This window comes from Magnolia sinica, chromosome 13, assembly GCF_029962835.1.
Source record: "Magnolia sinica isolate HGM2019 chromosome 13, MsV1, whole genome shotgun sequence".
NCBI classification, from domain to species: domain Eukaryota; kingdom Viridiplantae; phylum Streptophyta; class Magnoliopsida; order Magnoliales; family Magnoliaceae; genus Magnolia; species Magnolia sinica.
This window is the reverse complement of record NC_080585.1, coordinates 21,440,590-21,468,353: the sequence shown is the minus strand read 5'-3', so window position 1 is coordinate 21,468,353 and position 27,764 is coordinate 21,440,590. Positions and strand designations below refer to the sequence as shown.

The window sequence follows — 27,764 nt, the reverse complement described above, 5'->3', positions numbered from 1 at the left end:
AAAGGCACGCGCAGGAACTTTCTGCGAAAGATGGCTGTCCCAATGAAAACATGTCATTTGCATAGGTGACGTGGCAAGACTTAAATCTGGTCAACGGAGTCTCCATTAACAGTGAGACTCAAGCACGTACGTGAGCGCCTCTTCGGTTTCTATTTCCTGCCAAAGCATTTGGCCACAAATAACTTGTGCAAAAATTCTGTGTGAGCCAGTGCGATGTTTTTTTTATAAAGTCACTCCGTCCATCTGTTCTTCGAGCTCATTTTAGGACATGTGATAAAAAATAAAGTATATCCAAAATTTAAATGGGCCACACGAGAGTAAACAGTGAAGATTTAGTGACCACCATTGAAACATTTAAATGGGCCACAAAAGTTTTGTATGGTTTAGCTTCTTAATATTTTCACTTCATCTATGTAAAAATGACATTATAAACGGTTTGGATGGAATATAAACATCAAGGTGGAGCCTAGGAATGTTTCGACGGTAAGCTCTCATTTCGCCACTGTTTCATCTCATACGGACCATGTGTGCAGGATATGAACTCATTCATCAAGATATGAACTCATACGGACCACTTGAGTTTTGGATACTCATTTTTTATTGTAACTCATAAAATGAGCTCGAAAAATCAGTTGGACGGGTTGGATTTCTCATTTGGATATTGATCTGGATAGAAAGCATTTTGGCCATTAAATGTTCTTCAAATGCTATTATTTTCTTGGCCATTAACTAAAAAATGTCCACTTTAGACAACTTTAACAATTTGTTCTAGCCTATGGATCAATAGCTTGCATTCAACTTGATTTGAGAATTGAGTTCGGGTTATCGATGAGAAAAATGCTGAATAAATTGTTCGCTTCTATGAAAGAGGCCAAAACGATGACCTGAATTTAAGAAATGGATGCAACTAATGAGTAAGTTAATGTGGCTCATTTGTGCAGGATCTTGCACACATGGTTCCATGTTAATGTCAGCACTTGATGAATGAGTTCATATCTTGCACACATGGTCCCATGTTGGCACATGGGACAAAAGAACTTCCTTTTTTACATGTGCAGGGCCCCATTACAAGGGCTTAGTGTTGTGTGTGCTAGTTGTATCAATTTAGTGTTATTATTCACATGTTCTCATTCGAATGGTTATTCACCATTTTTTTTTAACATAGTCACATAGCTATAGAGTGAAACGATCTAAAATTTAGGCCAAATTTCTAACTCATATAAACCACCTAATCGAAAGCTCAGGATCTCATACACATGTGGCATGTGGGGATGTGCTTGCTTGAGAATGAGCACCGATATTTGTGCCTGCACTTCATAAATGAGCTTATATCCTACACACATTGTCACACATTGGTGCATGTGACAAAAAGAGCCCCCTTATTTACATGCGTGCAAGGGCTCACTATGAGGGTTCGGTGTTACAAGTGCTAGTTGCATCAATCTGGTGGTGTTATTTCACATCTTATTTTCATAACATGTGTTAAATGGGCCACTCATCAAGATAGCACACTCAAATTCTTCACTTAGTTATCTTTGTTTAGAAACTGATCAAGCTTCTAATACAAGATTAGAATGCAAAACATAACAACCCAAGAGTTCAAATAGGATTTGAAAGAGTTCCATATCTCAATGATACAAATAACATTAATCACATCAACTAAAAAAAAAAAAAAACAACAACAGAACAGAACAATGGCTTTCATGAAACCAAGCCCACAACATACTCAAAAGAATCATAACATACACCTACCAAGTGAGTGATAACTAAATTTTCCTTTGTTTTTTTCCCTTTCCTCTATTCCCTTTCCTGCATAACATTCTTTACACACAAAAAATAGCTTGTACGTCTATTTAGGCAGACTGTACAAAAATAATAGGAAACCATGCCTATTATATGGAAGAGAAGTATACAAAAATAACATAAACAAACAAAATAAGACAATAAGCGAGAGGTCTAAGCACTCAGACAGCTTCGACAAAATGCCATACAAACTATCACAATCTAACCAACAATGGGCAAACTCAAACACACCAAAAAAACACTACCTCTGAACTAAAGTGGAATAGCCTTACAAACCCTAGCACAAGACCAATAGTAAGCTCCACAACTTACAACAAGAAATGATGGAAAAGGGCTATCCTCGCATTCAACAAATCCAACATGCACAAAAGGTGAGTAGACTTGCATACAACAAAAAGACCCCATACATCCATAGTACAATATCTCATATTCTGCATCCAAGAAATCCCCCATACATTCATAGCACAAAACAACTATTCTGCCCTTCAAACAGCAATGTAGCTAACATTGACATCGAACCCGCTGCCCTACAAACTGCAATATAATTAACAACTCAATATGTAATTACTAGAATGCTAAACAAAAACAAAACCATACATATTAGTCAAAATATTTGTAAGCTTATGTGCCAAGAAAAAAAAATTTAATACATGTTACAACAATTCATACCTTAGGCAGGCGCTGGTCCTCGAATAATTTTGTTGTTACCAGTTGATGCCTGTTTGGCACCCACAAGAGGCAGATGATGTGTATTCATGGATCCACTGGTGCCAGCTACCCAACTTCCACCAGGTACTCCAAAATAACTCCCGCTAGTAACAAAGCTACCCTGACAAAGAAATAACAAAATAACAGAATCATAGTTCATGAGCACATGTTGTGAGAACCACATATGATATATTTTAGTTTTAAAAAATCTCAAATTTACCTGAGATCTGATGCTCAAGGAATTTTGCTGGTATATGTTAATATTAGGTTGATGGTACCCATAATAAGCTACTGGTAATCCAAAAGGACTCATTATAGGAACTTTTTGACCCTGGTATGAAAAAATAAAGTATAAAAAACTGTAATGTGGATAACAAATGTTATGACAAGTTTAGTAAATAAAATGTCCATAATACCTGATTGACTTGGCTTAGTTAAGAGAATACACTTGGACAATGTGAAGGGTGAAATGAAGGAAGGTGAAAGATATTTGGTGCTTGGGTTGAATCATTTCTCTCTTGATTCATTTGTAGCTGAATGGATTCGGTTCTGGATTTTTTCTTCCTTCCTTTATCTAAAGGATTTTTAAATGTACGGCGACCACCTACAACTTTAGGCTTCATTTTAATCCCACTTACAATTTGTGAGTGGAGACTATCAACGAAAGTAACTTTATTGTCAGTCGGTTGATGATGAACACTTTCAGTATCTACATTTTCATCATTAATTTGAGATGTCATAATTGGCAGCTCATTGTCAGTCGATTGATGACAAACAATTTCAGCATCTACATTTTCATCATTAGTTTGATATGTCATCAATGGAAGTTTCTTGATCCCTTTTATACACTCTGTCAATTTATCATGAAATTTGTCTGAATATCTATCAGCAAAATCAAATGCATCTTCATATTCCGCAGCCATTGAAGCAATTTTAACAAACTTGCGACACAAATAGCTATAACACTTCTCTAAAGAAATCTTAGGATCACCTTGTATGGTAAACCCAAGATGGTCCTTCACAGCACCAACTTTTGCATCTCTTTGCCATCTTTTCAAAATATAATTGGAAGGAAGCACCTTTATATTATAATAATCCAGAACTTTTAGTGCATGGCTACATAGTATCCTGACAAACTCAAATTTCTTACAACTACATGTGACGGTATTGTTTGATGTGTCAAATTTGACAAGATGGCCTCCAACTTTGTCATTACAAATAACTTGAAACTCTAACACTGTATCAAATTCACCACTTTTATGAATTGTATGACTAAAAAACTTTTTGTACTCATTTTGGAACATTTTAAATACTTCTGGAGGGTATGCTTTTGCCGCTTCCATCAACATCTCCACATCAACATACAATATTGGGGTACTTTGCCTCATTTTGAAATCAGCTTCCAATTCTCGATATCGTTGATCAGCCACTACTCGTTCATAATGCGTGAAGAAACACAAAAGATTGTATTTGGAACTTAAATATTTCTTCAAAACATTATTCATGCTTTCACTCCGTTGTGTGCTCTTCATATCAGCGCAGAATGTATTTTTGCCATACACCAAAGCCCATTTGTTTCTTTCTTTAAACAACGCTTGTAACCATTTATTTTGCATCAAATCATATTTCTCAAGCATATTATTCCATGCAATTAGAAACTCTTCCTCTTCTTCATAATCATACACACATCTACTGAAATCATATTCAAAACTTTTTGAACCATGAAATACATTACTAAGGTGCTTTGCAGTATTTTGGTATATATGCCAGATACATAGACGATGGTATGTTTCCGGCATCACATCAGCTATTGCATTGCCCATTACAGCACATTGATCTGTTAACATTGTCCTTGGTTGCTTTCCAGACATTACCTTTAAAAAAGTTTCAAACAACCACTTAAAAGATTCAGTTGTTTCATCATATAATAAGGTTACACCAAATATGACTGTTTGTTTATGATGATTTACCCCAATAAATGGGGCAAATGGACGACCATAGCTGTTTATCCTGTATGTAGTATCAAAGTAGATCACATCCCCAAAATAGCTATAATCCATTATCGACTTTGCATCTGCCCAAAAAATATTGGTGATTTGATCATCTTCATCTACCTGTATTGCATAAAAAAAAGATGGATTCTCTACTTGCATTTTTGTAAAATATTCTAAAACAGCTCCTGCATCTCCCCTTTCCATCGCTTTCATTCGCTTTTTTCTCAAGTAATTTTTGTAATCAACAGGTTGGTATCCCAAATTCTCTCGACCTCCAGCCTGCTTGCTCATAAATGTCATAGTTGCTGATGGTGTTATGCCTGAATTGTTTGCCATATCTGCTACAGCTGATTGAGCATCAGTTAAACCTCGTTGTGACCTTAACATGTGTACTTTTGATGGTGTAACGACCTCATGGTTATGCTCTGCAACAAATTTAGTGACACTGAATCTACCATTCATTTGAAGCCTAATAGTCATTTTTGCTCAACATCCTGTTCTTATATTCGGACGTTGATACTTTACTTGATCAGTTCGTTTATCTTCCTGTCTTCGACCTTCTTTATAACAACAAAATGTTTTTTGAATCACGATACCATTATCTGATTTGTTATACAATGATCTTCGAACACTAAACCCTATCTTCCCAGCATATTTATTATAAAACTCATATGCACTCTCTTCAGAATTGAACTCCATTCCAAGGTTTGGTTCATCTAATTTTTCACCCATCTCAACCAAAACTTCATGTACTGTTTCTTGAACATGATGTTCCTTTTCAACATTGAAGTCCAACCTTTGACATGATTGGGGAAAATTTTGGCTATCCAAGGCACCCATGTCATCCATTTACCTACCAGTATAAAATTGTCAAAACATAAATGTAGATATACATATGCAATAGTGAAAAAATCTTTAAAAAAAAAAAAAAAAAAAAAGGCAACACATTCTTACAATAGAAAAAGTAACAGTGTGCCATTAAAAAAAATAAAATGAAATTGTCAGTGTATTCATTTAAATAGGAAAGTGCAAAACCAAGAATAAAAATTATAAAATAATTCATTTAAGTAAAAAAGTAAGCACACTTTCTACATTTTCCTAAAGTAAATGCATATATACAAAATCTTTAGAAGCTTCACTTGATTAGGGGTGGCAATGAGCCGGATTCAGGTTGGATTAGAATCAGCTCAAACCTGACTCATTTATTAAATAGGCCACAAATAATTCTCACTGATCAAGTTGGGCCATATCTTTGAGAAAACTGGGTCTAGAATGCTGGTGGTGGCATGACTAGCCAAACCGCGTCCGGTTAGAACATCCCAGCCTTGCCAAGGTGGGCCATATATTTGAGAAAACCGGGTCTAGAATGACAAGAGGACCTACCACAATGTGTAGCACCAAGCCATCTTTTCTGCAAACGTGGCACCTGTTAAGGAAATCAGTACCATGAAAATGATAGGCCCAACCACGAAGTCCAGCTTTCCAGAAAAGCAGGCTAATCCGTTTAGTAGGTGGGCCAATATTTTATGTTAAGTCCAACCATCAGTTGTAAGTTGATTTCAACAATGTGGCCCACCTGATTAGAAAAACAGCTTGATTTTCCGGTCAGATGATTTTCATGGTAGGGTCTATAACTTTGATGGTACAGATTTTGTAGATCTGAAGGAAAGAAAGTAGTTCACCACAAGTTAGCGGTACCTTGCCTGCGTGTTCACCGGCCGGCATTATTTATGTGAACTTTCGTAAACAGGATGATAATAAATTCTTATATGCCCCTAAACTATGAAAAAAGCAAATTCTTACATTTTCAGATTTCAACAGAAATTTAAAAGAAAAAAAAAAAGAAAGAAAGAAAAAAAGAAAAGAAAAGAAAAGAAAAACAAGAAGAAAAAAACTCCTAAAATTTGGGGGAGGAAACTCTAAATAGTTACCTATTCAAATGGGAGAACGTATGCAAGTTCTAGATTATCTCCTTGCCAAAGTGTGGTATCTCAAAATAAAAGCTTGGCAAGTTTTTATTTTTTGGCTTCCGATTTAGAGGGAAAGAAAGGGCAGGAGAAGAAAGAGAAAAAACGAAAAAGTAAAAAAGGAAATGCGAAACGAAGAGCCGCTGAGTAGTGCTCGATTCTCACCGTTAACGGAGACTCCGTTAACTGGATTTAAGTCTTGCCACGTCACCTATGCAAATGGCATGTTTTCATTGGGACACGCCATCTTTCGCAGGAAGTTCCTGCGCGTGCCTTTCGCAGGAAATCCGCGTTCGTGGCTGGTGGTCGGTGCTCTGTGGGCCCCACCATGATTTATGTGTTTCATCCATTTTTAGAGATCATTTTATACATTGATCCCAATAACGAGAGGGATATAAATCTCAGGTGGACCACACCATATGAAAACAATAGCAATTGGATATCCACCATTAAAATCCTCCTAAGGCCCACTGTACTGTTTATTTGACATCCAATATGTTGATTAGGTCATATAGGCCCAGATGAAGGGAAAAAACAAAAATCAGCTTGATCCAAAACTTTTATGGCCCCCAAAATATTTTTAATGGTCGACGCTCATCAACACTATTTCTTATAATGTGGTCCACTTGAGATTGGGATATACTTAATTTTTGGTCTCATATGTAAAATGATCTCTAAAAATAGATGGATGGCATGGATGCAACACATATATCATGGTGGGTCCCACGGAGCACCGACCACCAGCCATTGGCTAGTGTCAGGGGGAGTAGCCAATCCGTTTCCTAAAAATTGGACGCGGATTAGATACTGACAGGTTGAGTAGCGAGAGTGGCTACTGAAGTGACGTCACCAAGTTCTGTGGACCGCACCATTATGTATGTGTTCTATCCACAACGTCCATCCATTTGGAGATATTATTTTAAGGTATGAATCAGAGAATGAGACAGATCCAAATCTTTAATGGACCACACCACAGAAAAAAGCGGGAAGATTGATTCCCACCGTTAAAACCTTCCTAAGGCCCACCAGGATGTTTTTTCGAAATCCAACCTGTTCAAAAGTTAGAAAAGATACTAAAAAAGGTAAAACACAAATATCAGCTTGATCGAAAACTTTTGTGGCCTTTTGGAAGTTTTTAACGGTGGCATCACTCTCCCCACTGCTTTGTTGGTGGGGTCCACTGGAGCCTTGTATGTGACTAATTCTTTGGATATTACACTAAAATTATCTCTCTAGACGTATGGACGGCGTGGATACAAAAAATACATCATGGTGGGGTCCACAGAACTTGGTGACGTCACTTCAGTAGCAGTCTCGCTACTCAACCTGTTAGCAGCCAATCCGCGCCCATAAAAATTGCAAGCACTGAGCTAGTTCATGCTAAAAGTGCAGCAGGAGAGATGACGATGAGGTTTGTGTTAGCAGCTCTGTTTATGGGATGGTTGTGCGTCGATGCGGTTGTAGCCATAGGAGTCATTGGAAGAGCTACATCTTACAACCCTCCTTACATCCGTACGTATAACATGCTGTTGAATTTTTTCAAAATAAGAAAATAAATTTGTTGGTTTTTTTTTTTTTTTTTTTTTTTTTTTTTTTTGCGCAAATGTGAGTTTGAATATTTGCATTTAGATTCACCCCAAATCACACAGGCCTACACACTGGATTGAAGTCTTATATTAATGGTTTTACTTGCAGCTACAAAATGCCCGGGATACAGCAGCGAACAGTTTCCAGAGGATGGTTTAATTGCCGCGGTAAGCCAAGCGCTGTGGGACAATGGTGCGGCATGTGGTAGGAAGTACCAAATCCAGTGCTTGAGCGGCCCCAGGTACTCGTGCAAAAACGACGCTACAGAAGTAGAGATTGTCGATTTGTGTGATCCATGCCCGGCAATGATGGTCTTATCTACCATAGCCTTTGAGAAAATTTCGAGGACCCGCAACACCACAGTCGGCATCAATTTTGCTCAGTAATTTCTATCTCATACATCATAATTATATTCATTCTTTCTCATGAAAGGCATGTAGGATATACATGCAGTCTTATACTGAATCTTACTGATCTTGATCGCCTCTCCAATGGGCATGCAGGATCTGATGTACTGCGAGCTCCTTGATGTGTTGCCAACAACAGTTCTATCAGATGCCTTCACCGAATCTATTTTATTGTATCTTCTGTTGATGCAAGAATCTGGACCGCCCTCTTCTGACCGCCTGCATAGGAGAAGAATAAAGGATACCCTGGCTAGAGAAATCAAGCTAGGAATCTAGGTCTAGTCGATTTAAAAGGTTTAATGTGAGAGATTCTATCTACCTTTTCATGTAGGTTAGCCCCTTATTTATAGTGTTCGTAGGGCAAGATGACCCATAATCCTAGGCACCATCTCAGCCGTTAGGCAAGATGTGCGTGAGTGGTGAATGTCGGCGAATCTCGTGGTGGATGGTTACGCGCAAGTGGTGGGGGTTGGCGGTTACTTTTGAATCATGCATAACTGAAATTATTCGGCATCAATCCCCTTGAATTTCAATTTTTTTTTTTTTCTCAAGGTTATAAGCATGTTGAATATTTCCTTTCCTGCAATGCCCATTGATGAGTGTATTGGAAAAAGACGACATTCGGAATGCATCCATCTCCTCATCTGTCCTCAATCATCTTCCTGCTTTCATTAACTTTCCCTTCCCGACACAATCCGCTCACCATTATACAAGTATTGTAGTTATCAATACAAACATCACCATCACCATTTCCATCTCTTTTGAGCATTTAGTCATATACTTGGCAAGCAATGTTAATCTGCCCACGGGCAATCAAAGGAGAAAGCAACGAATTTGAGGCAAAGACGCTTGGCAAACAGCGATGTGTTTTCTTCACAACCGGAGAGCTGATGGGTTTTCTGGACCGACCCAGAATCGGAAAAAGGCTTTGACTAGAGCATCGGACACTTCGCAGCTCGGAGTTTTATTTTCACTCTTCATCTTTACAAGCACGGATTCGATTTCTTGAAACTCTGATGATCGGACTATGATCTTGAGGAGGGCGGAATAAGTGGAAGCGTCGGGAGATCCGTTATTCCGGCGAGAGGCCCTGCTGAAGAGCATGAGGCCCAGTTCAACGTCGCGATTTCATTCCAAGACATCAGAGACGGCGATTTCGGGGTCCTGGGCGAATAGGGTTTCGAGGATTTGGTCCCATGATTGATGGGTTTTGAGAATATTGGAGAATTCGTCTGCGACACGGCGGGTTCGGGAGAGAGGAGAAGGGGATTTGGGAGAAATCGATCTCGTCGCGGTGGCCCATTGGCCAGGGGTGCCAACGGGCCGGGCCAAGCTCTGTCTAAGCCCCGGCTCGTATTGTTAAGCCAAAGCCCATACCGGTTCAAGCAATGACGGGCCAAGACAATCCAGCTAAGCCCGGCCTGAAATGATCACACAGGGCCGGCCCGGCTACTGATCGGCTTTTCCCAAAAGTTGTGGCAAATGACATCTCTCCTTAGGATGTTTACAAGGTTTATTGTGACAACTATATAAAATCCACTCCAACCATTATATACCACATTAAAACTTTTGCCTGAGGTCCAAACATCAGGCCCAATAATTAATCAGATAGACCAGATGAAGGGAAACAATTTGAAGGGTGAGTATGCCTTGTACAATGTTTGCAATCATGTGGTCCACTTTAAATACAGAAGTGGCTGATGTTTGGGATATAGGCTCTAATAGTGTGACACATCTGATGGTCCAGGTGGATCTAAGATCAAAACTAAGGTTAAGCCCACCTAAATCTGAAAAGTAGTGTAATAATGATTGCTCTAGGTTGTGTACATAAAGTAACTCTTCTTAGCAAGCAAGCCTTTATCTTTAGGGCGCACTCTGATGTGTATGTAAGATCTACTCTGACTATTAGAAGTGCACTATTACTTTAGGTCCATGGACAAAAAACTAAAATATCCACCCTTGATATTTATAGGGTCCACCATAGTGATTATATAAATTCCTTTTAACCATTAGATACCACAGTAAAACTTAGGACTGGGTACTAAATATAGAAGCCTACAAGTTATTTAGGTGGGCTACAAAAAGAGAAATAATTTGGAAGGTGATTGTTGACCTGTATACTGTTTCTAATCATGTGGTCCACCTGAAATATAAACAGAGCTTATGTTTTGATACTGAGCCTAAAAAGGAGTGACAGACCTATTGGTTGGGGTGGATTACAAATAGATATCATTTTGGGGCCCACCCGAGCCAGCAATTTAAGGCCTAAGATAACCTCTAGTGATTGAAGCTATCTGAAATTGTAAATAGGAAAACTAGTTGAATTTTAAAATTCTTGTGTAAAGCCAAATGGGTTAAGTTGGGTTGATGGGCTTTTGGACTTCTTAGTCCAAGCTCGGCCCAGATTTAAAACAGGCTTAAAATTTAAGGCCAATCCTGCTGCTCTGGCCTGGTACTCCAGCCCAACATAAAATGGGCCAACCCGGCCCATTGACACCCTACCACTGGCATTACCTACGGATAAAAAATCATTTGGATTAGATAATTAGTCTGATATCTTTTTGTTGATATTTTCAAAATTGGCTACTTCAATTGTTTATATGTAGTAAATTTTTAAGTGAACAATCATCCGCGTGTGAGTATCCCTTGTGTGTGTGGGTGTAAGCATATGTGTGTTTAAGTAGTTTTATTTTTCTCTAGCTCCATGGCTTGGTGTTGAATAGACTCCTATTTTAACATTGAGACCATTGATCAAGTGCCCATGTAGGTGGGTGGCTAAATATTTAAAAAAAGGATATTTTTTTTTTCTTTAAATATTGGGTATTTATGCTAAAGAGTACTTGGAGTAGTTTTCTTTAATTATTTTTTTTAAAAGTCTTATAATTATATTAGAAAACTTGGTACAAAATATGCTATTAGGTTAAGCCCATCTAAATGAATCTTTGAATGGATCCTACATTAGCTGATGCGAAAATTAATAAATCTTGATGTACCCAACATCACCTACTTAAATGGCCTTAAGAACCCTCATAAATAAAGAAAACCACTCAATCAAGGTGGACCATTACACATCTTCAAGTCCAAAGATTTAATTTCTAATGCACCTTTGAGTTAGTGAACATAGTGCAGGTTAATGGTCCCCTAGGTTATTTATTCGAACTTGGATCCACCAATACGATTGTCCAGTGGTCCAATATCAGATTCTTTATTTATGGCACACTATACTCCTGTGTGAAGTAATGGCAAAAGTCCAATCAATGTTGGGTTATTTTTTTATATGTTGGAAATCCCTTTCATCCCAACACATGTCAGGACCTTAACATAAGTGGATTTCACAAATAACTAGGGTTAGAAGTGGGCCAACCTGGCATACGACCACAGGTGTGATTGGGCCATTTTCCTAGGCCTGTAGTATGTGCCTAGGTCTTGAAGTTTAGGCCTCCCAAATAAAATGACCTTGGCTTATGTAGGCGCTCTGAGGACCTTTTCTATTTAGGCCACTTGCACGTCTACATCCAGGTCCATAGGCCAGGCTTCTTCCTGATGCACACCCCATTTGTAAATCCCAACGCTTCTGGAGGTGGGGTCCACTTCACGACGTCAATGTCATTGATCCGGCCTTTCCAAATAGGAAAAGGGACATGACCCAAGGTCACCTCTTTTGTATGATCATAACTAGGGATTGGTCCAGGCAGAGGTGCTTCTAAGCCCAGCCTTGAAAGTAAAACCAAGGCCAGACCCTGCCCCAGCCAAGGGAAAGAGGTTATACCAAGCCCGAGGCTAGCCTCCTATTTTTGCGTAAGATCTGGGCTGTTCATTAAGCATATCTCAACATATGATATATGACAAAAAATGTCAGTAAAGACCTAAATGAGTTATCCACGCCCGGCCCTATTAATAAACTGGGACTGGCCCACGGGCCTAACATTTATCTAAGTCTCACTGAAAAGCCAGATGGGCCACCCGGCACATGGACAGATATAACCCTAACCGTACAATTGGTTGCGACCTAGGGCTGTAAGTCAGGCGGGTTCGGTCGGGTTGGTGCTCAACCCTAACCCAACCCAAGGTTCCTATACTTCAACCCTAACCCAACCCAACCCAAGCTCAGGTTGGGAATTCTCAACCAATGCCCAACCCAAGCGGGCTTGGTCGAGTTGATCGGGTTGGTCAGGTGTACATGTGCTAATATTTTCATTATTACATTAGTTTATTATATTTTAATATAAGACTTATTTTTTGTATCTATGATTTTATTAATTATATATGTGATTATTCACCCTAAAGAACTTTTTTTTTTTCGTTAAAAAAAACAAGCTAATATATATGACAACTACTCCTTTAAAAGTCATGTAGCGGCATGCAATCTATTTGGGAGAGAGACATCTGGCATATTGCGTTAGCTTGAGTACTTGGAAATGACGTGGACAAATGAGACCCGACATCACTAGTGTGCCTTTGACACAAACGATCCACACTCAATTACAATTTATAAGTAACTAATATATTGATCGGGTTCGGCTTGGGTCAGGCAACCTGAGCCCAACCTAGGTTTTATCGGGTTGGTGTTTGTATAGCCCAAGCTTGAGATCGAACCTGATATATCCTGCTCGAGCCCAACCCAATGTCAGGTCGGTCACGGGTTGGTCGGGTTGAACCCGCCCAACTTTCAACCCTATTGCGACCTTAAGAATCAAGGGTCCATCTCAAAAGTGATCCACGAGAAAATAAAAGCAAAGATGAGGCAGATTAAATGATATCAACCGCACATCCTGAGGTTTCATTTAAGGGTGGGTTTTTTTTTCTTTTTTTAAAAAAATTAATATGTGATCGAGTTTCTTTTTTTATGATGATTTACAAATTGTTTCTTAAAACTATATATATATATATATATATATATATATAGAGAGAGAGAGAGAGAGAGAGAGAGAGAGAGAGAGAGAGAGAGAGAGAGAGAGAGAGAGAGAGTCATGGTCCCCTACGCACGTGCGCACCTTTGCACACGTGCCATGGGTGTCTAATCTGAATGGTCCATGTGATGCGGAATCCCATAAAACCCCATGTGGAAAATTTTCACTCTATTCTAATATTCTGGTGGGCCATAGCAAAGAGAAATGCAAATCAAGAGAGGAAAATGTTTTCATTTTTCATGGCCCACAAAAGTTTCATATCAAAGTAAAACTTGGGCCCGGGGGGTTTCAGGAGGTGCTGATTCACATGAACGGTTCAGATTTTGGATCCACATCATGTATGATGGGTTCCCAAAAAAGTTCGTACTTAGTACGTACGAACTGGTTCGCAGGTGAGCGTTTTTATATATATATATATATATATATATATATATATATATATATATATATATGGAAAAGGAGTTATATAGGGAAAAGGTACTATGCGCTCGACCTCACGATAAGCTCCCGTGAGGTCGAGCTGTGTGGCCCCACCGTGATGCGTGTCGACCATCAACACCGTGCATTTGATGGGTCCCCTCTAAATTATGGGATATCCCAAAAATCAGCCGTATACGGAACTCAGGTGGGCCATACCATCTAAAATCATGTGAAGAGATGCCAAAAACATATAAAAGCACTTGGTGGGGCCCACCTGAGTTTTGAATGCTGTTGAAACTTGGTTTGAACCCTCATCCAAGTGGGACACACATAATGGACGGGCTGGATTTACAAACCACATCTCGGTGGGCCCAAAAAATGATTATGAATGTTTTAATGGTGCACGGCCCCTTCCCACTTCTATATGTGGTGTGGCCCACACAAGTCACGGATTGACTTGATTTTTGAGACCTAGGCCCATGATGGAATGGTGCATCTGACTGATGCGGTAGATGTTCGAAACGCATCACGGTGGGGCCCAAACAGCTAGACCTCATGGGACGGTCCCATCAAGCGCATAGTACCTTTTCCCATATATATATATATAGGAAATAGTTCTATGAGGTCGACTTCATGGGAAGCTGTGTGGGCCCCACTGTGATGTGTGTTGAACATCTACCCCATCAGTTAGATGCAACATTCCATGGTGGACCAAAGGATTAAAAATCATGGGAATCTATGATTCGGGTGGGCCACACCACATACAACAATTGAGAGGGGTTATCCTCCCATTAAAACATTGATAATCATTTATTTGGCCCACCGAGATCTGATTCGCAAATCCAGCCCATCCATTGTGTGTGTCCCACTTGGATGAAAGGTCAGACCATCTTCGAGCTGCATCCAAAACTCAGGTGGACCCCACCAAGTGCTTTTATGTATTTTAGGCATGTCTTAACATGGTTTTAGATGGCATGGCCTAGCTAAATTCTGTATATAGCTTATTTTTGGGATATCCTATGACCAAAAGTGGAACCATCAAATGCACTGTATTGATGTTTGGCATATATATATATATATATGTGTGTGTGTGTGTATTTTTTATTTCTTGAGGTGGTCCACCCATTGATTTGGCCCGTTTGCATGATTCTTGTTCCTAGGTTTTGCTAAGCACGGCATAAGAAAGATGATGCACATCGCCACCACTTGAGCCAACTTGGCACATAGGTGCAAGATCCAATTCATCAATCAGGGTGGAAGTACTGTGAAGATATCGTGGACCAAGAATCATGTGGGTTACTTAATCAGAATGGCCAGAACTATCAAGACAAATGCATGGCTTAAAGAAACTTGGCTGAAATTTTCCAAGCCATCCACCTGTTTCTAACTTCACGGACGACCTGATTAGTTGTACAGCCTGAAATTTATATGAGAGTATTTTCCCAGCTGGACCCACCTGATGGTCGCTCGGATATTGCACTTTATACTTAGCTCGCATATCTGAAAGCACCTAATATATATGCCTTCTACATCCTAGTTTTTCCTTTTTTCCTCCTTTGCATCCGCGTATGTACTTCAGACGAGCAAGCATTCGCCCATCACATGTGGCAATGTCGCAGATATGAGCAAGATCCAAACCGTTCATCAGGCAAGCATTCTCCTTGTTCCAAAATTCAGAGTGGGCAGTTCATTAGGTGGGCTATGCATGTAACAAAAAGGGGAGATTCAATGTACACGTGCGGCCTACCTGAAGAGTAGAATAGCCTGATTTTGAGTCAATGCATGGTCATGGTGAGCACAATCTGATGGATGTCCCAGATCTCTCACAGGTGTGAGGCCTTGGCATCTGGCACATGTGCATCTGAGCTCTTTCGGGTTTCTGCACCTCACGCGAGTGCACTCACCATTTAAGTTAACGGAAGAACTCGCTTGCACGGGATGGATGAATGGGAATGCATTGTGTGCCAAATCAGGGCCGTTACTCAGGCGGGTCCTACTGTTAGTATACCCTGGCCCAAAAGTTAGCGTGGTCTACTTATCGGATTAACCACATATCCATGATAAAATGGACCGATGGTCCACATTGAACATGCATGTTTGGACTACCCATAAGCCGACGGGGGCCAATGTGTCTTCACTGAGGGCCACACCTGATGAATGGCCTAGATATCGCACGTGCATGTGGCAAAGCCATCCTATCTCAAACATCATGGGAAATTCAAGCCTAGTTAGCTAACAAACCATCTATGGTCAGGCCTGTCTATCTTGTTACCCCTTGTTCATACCTAGGACCAAGACCGGAAATCTTCTAATCAGGCCTCAGAACTTGTGTCCCAGGCCTAGCCCATGGGCCCCAACATTCATTGAAAATCCAGCTCAAAGAGGTTGTTCCAGATCTGGGCCGTGCCCGATCTTGTATCCCTACCTGATATGAGAGTTAGATCAGCATCAGTGTTCTATAATTATCATTTTAACTATTGACATTTCAATATTTTTATATTTTCACATAAAACAATCTTATTGAACAGGGTAAACTGTATTAATTTGCACAGGTTTCCCTATCCAAAAGATTCTACTGTTGTTTTCCACATCACATTTTGGTTTCTCCCTATCCAATGTGGATGAGGCCATTCATTTGGTGGGCTGACTTGGCCCGCCCTTGATGGGGCCACTTTGATTATCGGTATAATGTAAGTGGTCATATATCACAGGATATCACAGGATCCTTCCTCAAGCATCCGAACAACTAGGTCTAGTTGTCGCTGAATAAAGCTATTTCAAACTGCTTATCTCGAGAGCCCATGGTTCCAACTTTCAATATATATATATATATATATATATATATATATATATATATATATATATAAATAAAAATTAAAAAAACACCCTCTAAGATTGGATACACCTATTAATTATCACCATAGAAAGGGTATAGTGAAGGTGTTCACAACAAAAGAGCCAAATTACCAAAAGGGTTGGAATAATCCAACTGAAAGATTTCACTTGCGGTCTTTTCACTGTATAATGTAAGATTTGTCATAAAAATGGTTGGAATCATTGGAAGATGGCCCTGGACTCAAAGGCTAATGTCCCTCTCTATATATGATAAGAGACTAACGTTTTTATCGCAACACGTGTCAACAAGGCGAGCATGTGCTAGATATGAGCCATTCAACACGCGGGTCTACTTGAGCATGCATTGGAACAAAAAGAAGATGGTCTACTCATCAGTTGGGCCACACAAGCATGAGAAAGATAGATGAGGGTTAAGACCAAGTTTCAGACGCATCCAAATTTCAAGTGGGCCCCACCAAGTGCTTTTATATGTTTTTGGCATGTCTTCACAAACTTTAGATGGTATGGCCCACCTGAGTTCCGTATATGGCTGATTTTTGGGATATCCCATAATTTAAAGGGGACCCATCAAATGCACAGTGTTGATATTTGACAAGCATCATGGTGTGGTCCACACAGCTCGACCTCATGGGAAGTTCCCATGAGCACGATCGCATAGTACCTTTTCCCTATATATATACACACACATACGGAAACGCTCACCTGTGAACCAGTTCGTACGTATTACATACGAACTTTTTAAAGAACCCATCATACGTGATGTAGATCCAAAATCTGAACTGTTCATGTGAAGCAGCACCTCGTGAAACCCCCTGGGACCAAGTTTTACCTTGATCTAAAACTTTGATGGGCCATGAAAAGTGAAAACAGTTTCCTCCTTTGATTTGCATTTCTCTTTGCTATGGCCCACCAGAATTTTAGATCAGGGTGAAATTTTGTCACAGTTGGTTTCACGGGATTCCGCATCACATGGACCGTTCAGATTAGATACCCATGACACGTGTGCAAAGGTGCGCACGTGCATAGGTGCGCAGGGGAGCGTGACTATATATATATATATATATATATATATATATATATATATAGGAAAAGGTACAATGCGCTCAACCTCACGAGTCCGTCCTATGAGGTCGAGCTGTGTGGGCCACACCACATACAGAAGTGCGGAGGGGCCATGCACCATTAAAACATTCATAATCATTTTTTGGGCCCACCGAGGTGTGGTTTGCATATCCAGCCCATCCATTATATGTGTCCCACTTGCATGAGGGTTCAGACCAAGTTTCAGCAACATTAAAAACTCAGGTAGGCCCCACCAAGTGCTTTTATATGTTTTAACGGTGTCTTCACATGATTTTAGATGGTATGGCCCACCTGAGTTCTTTATACGGCTGATTTTTGGGATATCCCATAATTTAGAGGGCACCCATCAAATGCACGGTGTTGATGGTCGACACGCATCACGGTGGGGCCCACATAGCTCGACCTCACGGTACCTTATGGTGAGGTCGAGCTTATAGTACCTTTTCCCTATATATATATATATATATATATATATATATCCAAACTGTGGAGAGGTTCGTCAAATAAATGGTTTGTGTCATTAAAAAAGGTCCAGCTCCCGATTGTATCTTATTGCAATATATCCGCATCCGCACTCATTCGAGCAAACCTCCAAGAGATATGAATACCCTTAAATTAGAGTTATCGTCCTGAGCCTTGCTAATCTCACATGTGTATAGGTGAGCTAATGCACAAGCCACGGCATATGCTGTTGCCGAAGGACAAAGGTGGTAAACTCTAGAACTGTCGTGATATTATAAATAAGTGGACCACTTAGAAAACTGGAACGGATTTTCTCACAACTGTACATTTTTTCATTTATCGTAACATTCCTGACTAGTTGACAGACATTTGTGATAGGGAATCTACATTGTGGTACCTTTTGATGAATGACTTCCACAATATTGCACCTGTCTTGCGCATGTCCATTTGGCAGACTTGTGCATGCGTTTGTGGGTGTAGCAAAGCTCTATTTTACATTTAAACCAAATTGAAAACCTAGGGGTGGCAATGGGCCTAGCCCAGTAAGGCTAGGTCCCTAAACCTGATCCGACAGCTGACCGGTGCTTGCAATCTGGCCAGGTGTTGGGTTGGGGCAATCATGAATGGTTTGGATTGGCCTGTTAGCCCAGTCCAAACATCAAGTAGGTCGCCATTATGTAAAAGGAATGGATAATTTAAAGACATTTGTGAGTAGCTTCCATATCCAATATGCTAATGTAGTTTAAAAACAATTTTCAATCGGTGCAAGTGCTTTTATGATAAAAACCTTTTACATGATGGTATTCCTCAACTGTCAGGATATCTCAAAAACTTTTTTTTAAAAAAATTTGGACCATTTTAAACCTTTGATCATTCACTCTTTTAGTAATATAGTTTAAAAACAAATTTCAATCCGTGCAAGTGCTTTTATGATAAAAACCTTTTACATGATGGTATTCGTCAACAGTTAGGATATCTCAAAAACTTTTTTAAATTTGGACCATTTTACTCTTTTAGTGCCACTAGGTGTCACCCTCTATTGAAATTAAGCTAAATGCAATCACTTGGAGCTAAGGGTGGGAATGTGTTGGGTTCAGGTTCGACTAAGGACAGCCCAAAGCCCACCCATTTACTACTCTCGTAATGGATTCCAGCCCAAACCCAACCAACTCAACTTGAGTAACTTCAAATTCACTAAGCCGAACCCTAACCTAGCTTGACCCATTTAAATATAATAAGGTCGGGTTAGACTCGCCCGACCCATTTCGACCACATGCGAGTCTACGGGTGGAATGTAGGGCTAAAGGTATGCCAGCCTAGCCTACACTACACCAAAATCCTAGCAGACGAACATCTTCTTTTATTCATTTGATTCCACAAACAATTAGGGATGAAGTGGGCCCACCTCTCTAGTGGGTTTTAGGCCTACCACCCCCAAGGTGGGCTTACGCCATTTTTCTGGGCCTGTAGGATGTGCTTACACCGCGAAGTTTAGGCCTCCCAAATGAAATGATCTTGGCTTAGGTGTATGGATTCATGACCTTTTCTATTTACGCCACATGCAAGCTCAGGTCGAGGCCTTTGTCTCAATGCACACCCTATTTGTAAAACCCAACAATTCTTAAGGTGGGGCCCACTTCAGAACATCAAAATCATTGAGCCAGTAAGTCCTTCCAAGGCCAGCCCGAAAGTAAAACCAAGGCCAGAGCCTGCCCCGGCTAAAAGCAAGAGGTCATACCGTCCAAGCCCGAGTCTAGCCTCACATTTTTGTGTAAGATCTGGCCTGTTCATTAAGGGTATCCCAACATCATGAAATATGACAAAAAATGCCCGTGGAGCCCCAAACGGGTCAGGCCAGGCTCGGCGATATTAATAAACGGGCTTAAATTTTGGCGTGGACTCATCCCATGGGCCTAATATTTGTTAAAGTCCCACCCAAAAGCTTGACGGGCTAACCCGACCCATGGACAGACAATTGGTTGCAACCTTGCGAAACAAGGGTCCATATCATAAGTGATCCATGAGAAGAGAAAAGAAAAGATGATGCGTATTGAAATGATCACAACCGCATATCCTGAGGTTTCATTTCAATATTTTTTTATTTTTTCCAATTTGTGGGCAAAAGATGCTTTAATCAGCTAGAACGCGTGGGAATATATTCTTGAGGTGGCCCACCCATTAATTTGATCCGGTGGCATGATTCTTGTTTCTATGCTTTGCTAAGCCCACACGCCTGTATAAGATAGATCATACACATTGCTAGCACTTGTGCCAGCGTGGTACGTAGGTGTGAGATCCATCCAATCCATCCATCAGGGTGGTAACACTAGGAAGAAATGGTGGCCCAAATATCAGATGGGCCGCCTAATCATAATGGCTACAGCTTACAAGACAAATGCACGGCTGAAATTTTCCAAGCTATCCCACCTGTTTCTAACATCATGGACGACCTGATGAGTGGTACAGCCTGAATTTTGGATGATATTTTCCCAGTTGGACCCACCTGATGGACGGCTTGGATATCGCTTTATCTGCTTAGCTCGCTTATGTGGACGCATGTAATGGTATACATGCCATCTACATCCTAATTTTTTAATCCTTTACTCTTGATTCGGTGGTAGACTCCCAAGAGTTTCAACAGCTAGTCAAGGTTCGAGCACCATTGTGACGCCCCATCACTGTGGCTACATGTGGGCAGGCTCCAAGATGGCTGGCAGGCTACTGTGCACACAATGAAGGTGAAAGTTTGTCCCACATTAAAAGTGTCGTTTGAAGTAATGGTAGTTATATGTGGAGTTGTCACCATATACTGCATAAGGTCTTTTGGGGGATTTTTCCAAAAACAAAACCGTGCGAGCTATGCCCAGAGCGAATAATATCATACAGTGTGGGCATGGGCTGTTACACCGATGGGTGGTGAAATCTTCTCCGGTGTGAGTGTGTGGGGTGTGTGTGCCTGTGTAAAAAAAGAAAAAGAAAAAAAGAAAAGCACTTGCTTGTCACACGTGGCAATGTGGCAGATATGATAAAGATCCAAGCTGATCATCAGGTTAATTCACTTCTTGGTCCAAAAATCAAGGTGGTCCGTTCATTATGCGGGCCATGCATGTAAAAAAGAAATGGGTGGCTAAAAGAAATTGTTATTAGTGGCTGTTAGTATTCAATGTACCCGTGTGGCCTACTGAAGAGTAGAACGGCCTGATTTTGGGCCAGTCAATGTTCATGGTGAGCACAATCTGATGGATGTCCCAGAACTGTCACTGGTGTGAGAGGCCATGGCAATTGTCACATGCGCATCTAAGCTCTCCCTTTTTTCTACACCTCACGCGAGTGCATTTACCCGAACGGAAGAACTCGCTTGCACGGGATGGATGAATGGGAGTGCAATGTGTGCGAAATCAGGGCCGTTAGTCAGGTAGGCCCTGCTATGAGTTAGTCAGATTAGCCATACATCCACGATAAAATGGACCGATAGTCCAAAATCAACATGCAAGTGTTGACTACCCATTAGCCGATGGGCCCAACTCCGGGCCCAATGGGTGTTTACTGAGGGCCAGACGTGATGAATGGACTAGATATCGCACGTGCATGCGGTAAAGCCATCCAATTTCAATTGTACGGGAACTTCGGGCCCAGCTTGCTAGCTAATCATATAGGCCCAGGCTCGTCTATCATGTTACCCCTAGGACCAAGACCGGAAATCCTGTAATCAGGCCTCAGAACTTGTGTCCAGGCCCAACCGATGGGCCCCAACGTTCATTCCAAATCCAGCCCAAAGAGGCTGTTCCCGATCTAGACGTGGCCTTAAAATTTCACAGGTTTCCCTACCAAACGACTCCACCGTGGATTCCCATGTCTACATTTTGGTTTCTCCCTATCAATGTGGATGAGACCATTCATTTGGTGGGCCACATGTGGATGGGTCGAACTCCTAAAATCTCAAATCCTAATTATCTGATATAAGGGCTTTTGGGATTGAAAGTGCCATATGGACCATTACTTAAGGTGGGCCCGGCCAATCTGTGATTCAGACACTTGGACGATCCGTGCATTTTAAGTGCCATATATCAGATGATCCTTCCTCAAGTGATGAGTCGCTCCTTGAGACAACCACGAACATTAGTATCCTACAACTAGGTCTAGTTGTTTCGAGAGTCCACGTCATTCCAACTTTCAAGTGGGCCACCCATGTATGATCGATACAATGTGGCCCTTGTCCTCCCAACTTTCTCAAGAACAATTCCACGTCTGCAAGTTGCTCTACTCCTCAAGTGGGCGACCATGTATAATAAAATATGGCCTTAGGAAGTATTTTTTCTACCATCCATCTTTCTGATGATTCTGTGTCCCAACTGATGAATTAACAATCTTCTTTTTGTTCCAATGCATGCTCAAGTGGACCCGTGTGTTGAATGGCTCATATCTAGCACATGCTCACCTTGTTGGCACGTGCCATGATGAAAACTCTTATCTCCTACCATTTATAGAGAGGATGAATGCTCGGGTAATCCTAGTTGCATTGGAACAGTCGACAATTCAGTCCATTGATGGAGAGACTATTGGTTAGGTTGAGTAGAAATTTCATTGGTTATGATGCCAACATCACATTGATTTGACATATACTAACAAAATAGTTCCAACTAGGGGTGCACACTAGCTCGCTCAACTCAACTTGAAAAAGCTTGATTTGACTCGGTTTGTAGCTGAGTTCGAGTCGAATCGAGCCGACTTTTTGAGCTCGAAAAAATTTCGAACCAAGTTCGAGCTTGCCCAAGCTCAACTCAACTCGAATCGAAAACTCAGATTGAACCAATTTGGTGACTCGGTTACTTTGATATTGATGTTGCTCACCAAGTGTTTGATGAAATGACTCAACAAAGTGTGGCTGGTGGCAAGGAAGGTATGTATATGAAACAAATACTCTCTTTTTTCTTGATTTTATGTTGCTTAGGTGTTTGATGAAATACGTATAAAACAACTGCTGCTATTTTACATCCAGTGAAATTTTGAAGGTGCAGTCCATGTGTTTGTAAAAATGCTGCACATGCGAACTTAGCTCAAACTGGCCTGAGCTGCTAACCGAACCGAGCCGAGTCAAGCTGACCAGTCAAGCTCGAGGACTGAGCCGAGCCAAGTTCAAGCTAGGGTCAACAAGTGGCCGAGCCAAGTTGAGCTGTGCCAAGCTCAACTTGGTTCAACTCGTGTACACCTCTAGTTCCAACAACTATTGTACCGTCTATTTTTTAGGCAATCACAGCTATGTAATCCATGCCTTAAAAAAAGGATGTATATGAAAAATAAGAATAGAAAAAGGGTCCTTATGATTTCCTTGGTAGAAATTCCACATTTATTTGACATACATTACCATAATAAGTAATGACCCATGATTTTGGTGCGTAAGTGTACACGTGCATGCATATATACTTGTATTCATTGAAGCACACATGCATATGTCTATGCATACATCCATGCGTTCATGCATACATGCATTCATCATTTTATGAAAGTTGTGACCGTTGATATGCATGATCTATCAATTAGGGTGAACATTGACTTGTGTGATTATTAATTATGTGATTTATGTGTGTGTATATATATACATATATACTTGTACTCTTATCATTAATGCATACAAAACTATCCATTCATAGATTCAACCAATCTTAACCGTTGAACATGCATTAAACTTACTCAACCATCCACTTGTCTATCCATGTACACAATCGTATATATATATTTTTATAATTAGCAATTTAAACCTTTCATTCAACAGACTATCCGGATGATTCATATGAAAAACCCACTTCGTACTTATTTATTAATGAAAGTGACCTTACGTTAACTTAGTTATGTGATTACACTCCTAAACATCTAATTATCCTAATTGTATCTCACCATTAACTGTTTATCCCACTTGTATCCTTCAATTGCGTCACCCAACTACCAAAGTAAACTATTCATTTCATAAATTGTAAAGTATAATCTAAATCCACTGATTAGTATCCCAATGGGACACGCTTGCATGTCATGTGAGATCAGCAGGGAAGGAGCCATTGAAATTCTATTTTCGGTCCATTATAAAGAATCATATGTCGATATTATATTAGCTTGTCAAGTAGCGGGCCATGGTCAAGTTCTACCTAAATCTAATAGTCCAAGAATAAAATACAAAATAGATGCATAAAGGGTCTAGAGGAACTCATTGTACGCAAGGTAGAGCAAAAGTAATAATGAAAATTAAAATAAAAATGAACATGGCGATATATAGGTGAGTGTTGCTTATGCGCCTATTTCATTCATATCTAGCCATCTATCCTTGGATCCCATCAACCATCCTAATCATTCATCATCAAATGCAATTCAACTCAACTTATTTTCACAATCACCCTTCAATCCAACTCATTCATTCATCAGCCCATTTAAGTTATTCATATGTCTCAACCATTTATCCATACCAAGTCTTCATTCTAAACCACTCATTTACCTCATCCAATCATACATACTTGTGTGCATCTCACCGTATATGAATGCATGACACACGCACACCAGTTAAGTACCACTCATAAGTGTGTGTTCACATACAACATAAACATACACGCGCTTATCGAAACAATAAAATGGATGGGAGAGTCCAAATATAAACATACACGCACTTATCGAAAGAATAAAATGGATGGGAGAGTCCAAACGTAACCCCTTCTTATCATTTTCTTTATATATATTAAAAAACAGAAGAAGATAGGATAATCATGAAAAAAGTGGACGTAGTCATGTTGCGTCTGTCTTATTACAGTTGGGTCCATACCACCTGGGTCCATACCACCGATTTGGTCCATCCATTACACTACTCTATCAAATCAACCACTCTTTATATAAAAAATTAGCTTTCATAGAAAAAACAAGAGAGAGTGTTGGCGTATTGAAACCGTCTGTCAGGAGGCTGTTTTCAGATTAATCCAGCGAATCTGGTAGTAACCTACCCGCCGAGAGAGTGTACTGACGCATACATTAACTTAACTAAACTGCAGGTCCATCTAAACCCTAATAGGAGAAATCCAGACGTTCCAACAAGTGGGTCCCTTAGGGTATGATCCGCATGTTGCAATTGGGGTATTTTATCCTTATCTTGATTAAGTTCCATCCAACATTGTGCAGTGGAATCATACGATCTTCATCTTATCCTTGGGTCCTTAATTCAATTTGAATAAATGGCCCATGGTTGGTTGATCCAAGCTTTTGATCTCATGGCCCGGGACCTTAATTCAATTTGAATAAATAAGTCCTTTTCTGTTGGTTAAAGATCACGCCATCACGTGGAATATTGAGAACGGCCAAAAAAGGAAAAAATCAATCTTCGTTTTCTAGGTTTTGAGCTGTTACGACTTTGTGAATTGCGTGTCTCATTTACTCACGTCTGAAAGGGCGGGCGGCCCGTAATTATACGGTAGCTGAGGAATGCGCAACTTCTTACGTGAGCACGGTGCGCACCTTTGCACATGTATCATGGGCGTAGAATCAGAATCTGAACGGTCCATGTGATGCAGCACCCCTTGAAACCTCGGAATCCAACTTTCAGCTTTGATACATAACACTGTGGACTATGGAAAAAGGAAACAATTTCTTCCCTTGATTTTCATTTCTCTTTTTTTGTTAGCAACTAGAATTTTGTATGAGGCTGGAAATTGAGCTCCTGAGGTTTCAATGGGCATCGCATCACGTGGACCGTTCAGATTCTGTGCCCATGATACGTGTGCAAAGGTGCGCACGGATGCTCACGTAAGAAGGTGCGCAGGTGAGCACACGCCATGGTAACCGTATAAAAATTGGACGCGGATTAGATACTGACAGGTTGAGTAGCGAGAGTGGCTACTGAAGTGACGTCACCTAGTTCTGTGGACGGCACCATTATGCATGTGTTCTATCCACAACGTCCATCCATTTGGAGATATTATTTTAAGGTATGAATCAGAGAATGAGACAGATCCAAATCTTTAATGGACCACACCACAGAAAACAGCGGGAAGATTGATTCCCACCGTTAAAACCTTCCTAAGGCCCACCAGGATGTTTTTCAAAATCCAACCTGTTCAAAAGTTAGAAAAGACACTAAAAAAGGTAAAACACAAATATCAGCTTGATCGAAAACTTTTGTGGCCTTTAGAAGTTTTTAACGGTGGCATCACTCTCCCCACTGTTTTGTTGGTGGGGTCCACTGGAGCCTTGTATGTGACTAATTCTTTGGATATTACACTAAAATTATCTCTCTAGACGTATGGACGGCGTGGATACAAAAAATACATCATGGTGGGGTCCACAGAACTTGGTGACGTCACTTCAGTAGCAGTCTCGCTACTCAACCTGTCAGTAGCCAATCCGCGCCCATAAAAATTGCAAGCACTGAGCTAGTTCATGCTAAAAGTGCAGCATTAGAGATGACGATGAGGTTTCTGTTAGCAGCTCTGTTTACGGGATGGTTGTGCGTCGATGCGGTTGTAGCCATGGGAGTCATTGGAAGAGCTACATCTTATAACCCTCCTTACATCCGTACGTATCACATGCTGTTGAATTTTTTCAAAATAAGAAAATAAATTCGTTGGTTTTTTTTTTCAAATGTGAGTTTGAATATTTGCATTTGGAAATGATCGCTAGATTCACCCCAAATCACACACGCCTACACACTGGATTGAAGTCTTATATTAATGGTTTTCCTTGCAGCTACAAAATGCCCGGGATACAGCAGCGAACAGTTTCCAGAGAATGGTTTAATTGCCGCGGTAAGCCAAGCGCTGTGGGACAATGGAGCGGCATGTGGTAGGAAGTACCAAATCCAGTGCTTGAGCGGCCCCGGGTACTCGTGCAAAAACGACGCTACAGAAGTAGAGATTGTCGATTTGTGTGATCCATGCCCGGCAATGATGGCCTTATCTAACATAGCATTTGAGAAAATTTCGAGGACCCCCAACGCCACAGTCGGCATCAATTTTGCTCAGTAATTTCTATCTCATACATCATAATTATATTCATTCCTTCTCATGAAAGGCATGTAGGATATACATGCAGTCTTATACTGAATCTTACTGATCTTGATCGCCTCTCCAATGGGCATGCAGGATCTGATGCAAGAATCTGGACCGCCCTCTTCTGACCTCCTGCATAGGAGAAGAATAAAGGATATCTGGCTAGAGCAGAGACCCTCCGATGCCAAAGTCAAGCTAGGAATCTAGGTCTAGTCGATTTAAAAGGTTTAGTGACCCGTAATCCTAGGCACCATCTCAGCCGTTAGGCAAGATGTGCGTGAGTGGTGAATGTGGGCGAATCTCGTGGTGGATGGTTACGCGCAAGTGGTGGGGGTTGGCGGTTACTTTTGAATCATGCATTACTGAAATTATTCGGCATCAATCCCCTTCAATTTCATTTTTTTTTTTCCTTCCTAAGGTTATAAGCATGTTGAATATTTCCTTTCCTGCCATGACCATTGATGAGTGTATTGGAAAAAGACGACATTCGGAATGCATCCATCTCCTCATCTGTCCTCAATCATCTTCCTGCTTTCATTAACTTTCCCTT

General features: G+C 40.6%; 3 protein-coding genes across 3 annotated transcripts; 2 read left to right on the top strand and 1 right to left on the bottom strand.

The window, feature by feature from the left end:
• Window positions 1-2,473: 2,473 nt before the first annotated feature.
• On the bottom strand, window positions 2,474-4,985 carry LOC131224150 (protein FAR1-RELATED SEQUENCE 5-like). The gene is made up of 4 exons (XM_058219695.1): window positions 4,482-4,985; window positions 3,150-4,385; window positions 2,732-2,842; window positions 2,474-2,632 (listed from the first exon to the last, which is right to left on the bottom strand). The coding sequence occupies exons 1-4, from the start codon at window positions 4,983-4,985 to the stop codon at window positions 2,474-2,476; spliced, it is 2,010 nt and encodes a 669-aa protein (XP_058075678.1).
• Window positions 4,986-7,831: 2,846 nt separating this feature from the next.
• Window positions 7,832-8,695, top strand: LOC131223184 (EG45-like domain containing protein). Its single transcript, XM_058218498.1, has 3 exons — window positions 7,832-7,984; window positions 8,168-8,441; window positions 8,563-8,695. The coding sequence occupies exons 1-3, from the start codon at window positions 7,873-7,875 to the stop codon at window positions 8,567-8,569; spliced, it is 393 nt and encodes a 130-aa protein (XP_058074481.1). The 5' UTR covers window positions 7,832-7,872; the 3' UTR covers window positions 8,570-8,695.
• Window positions 8,696-26,584: 17,889 nt separating this feature from the next.
• On the top strand, window positions 26,585-27,310 carry LOC131224060 (EG45-like domain containing protein). The gene is made up of 2 exons (XM_058219633.1): window positions 26,585-26,741; window positions 26,913-27,310. Exons 1-2 carry the CDS (start codon window positions 26,630-26,632, stop codon window positions 27,188-27,190), a joined length of 390 nt encoding a protein of 129 aa, XP_058075616.1. The 5' UTR covers window positions 26,585-26,629; the 3' UTR covers window positions 27,191-27,310.
• Window positions 27,311-27,764: the final 454 nt, after the last annotated feature.

Excerpts from the sequence above, each read along its gene's own strand:
- LOC131224150 (XM_058219695.1), bottom strand. The coding sequence starts at position 4,985 with ATGACTATTAGGCTTCAAATGAATGGTAGATTCAGTGTCACTAAATTT. Across the intron at positions 4,386-4,481 it reads CATTTGCCCCATTTATTGGG|GTAATGTCTGGAAAGCAACC; the intron begins GTAAATCATCAT and ends ACTTTTTTAAAG. Across the intron at positions 2,843-3,149 it reads ATAGTCTCCACTCACAAATT|GGTCAAAAAGTTCCTATAAT; the intron begins GTAAGTGGGATT and ends TTTTCATACCAG.
- LOC131224060 (XM_058219633.1), top strand. The coding sequence starts at position 26,630 with ATGACGATGAGGTTTCTGTTAGCAGCTCTGTTTACGGGATGGTTGTGC. Across the intron at positions 26,742-26,912 it reads TTATAACCCTCCTTACATCC|CTACAAAATGCCCGGGATAC; the intron begins GTACGTATCACA and ends TTTTCCTTGCAG.
- LOC131223184 (XM_058218498.1), top strand. The coding sequence starts at position 7,873 with ATGACGATGAGGTTTGTGTTAGCAGCTCTGTTTATGGGATGGTTGTGC. Across the intron at positions 7,985-8,167 it reads TTACAACCCTCCTTACATCC|CTACAAAATGCCCGGGATAC; the intron begins GTACGTATAACA and ends TTTTACTTGCAG.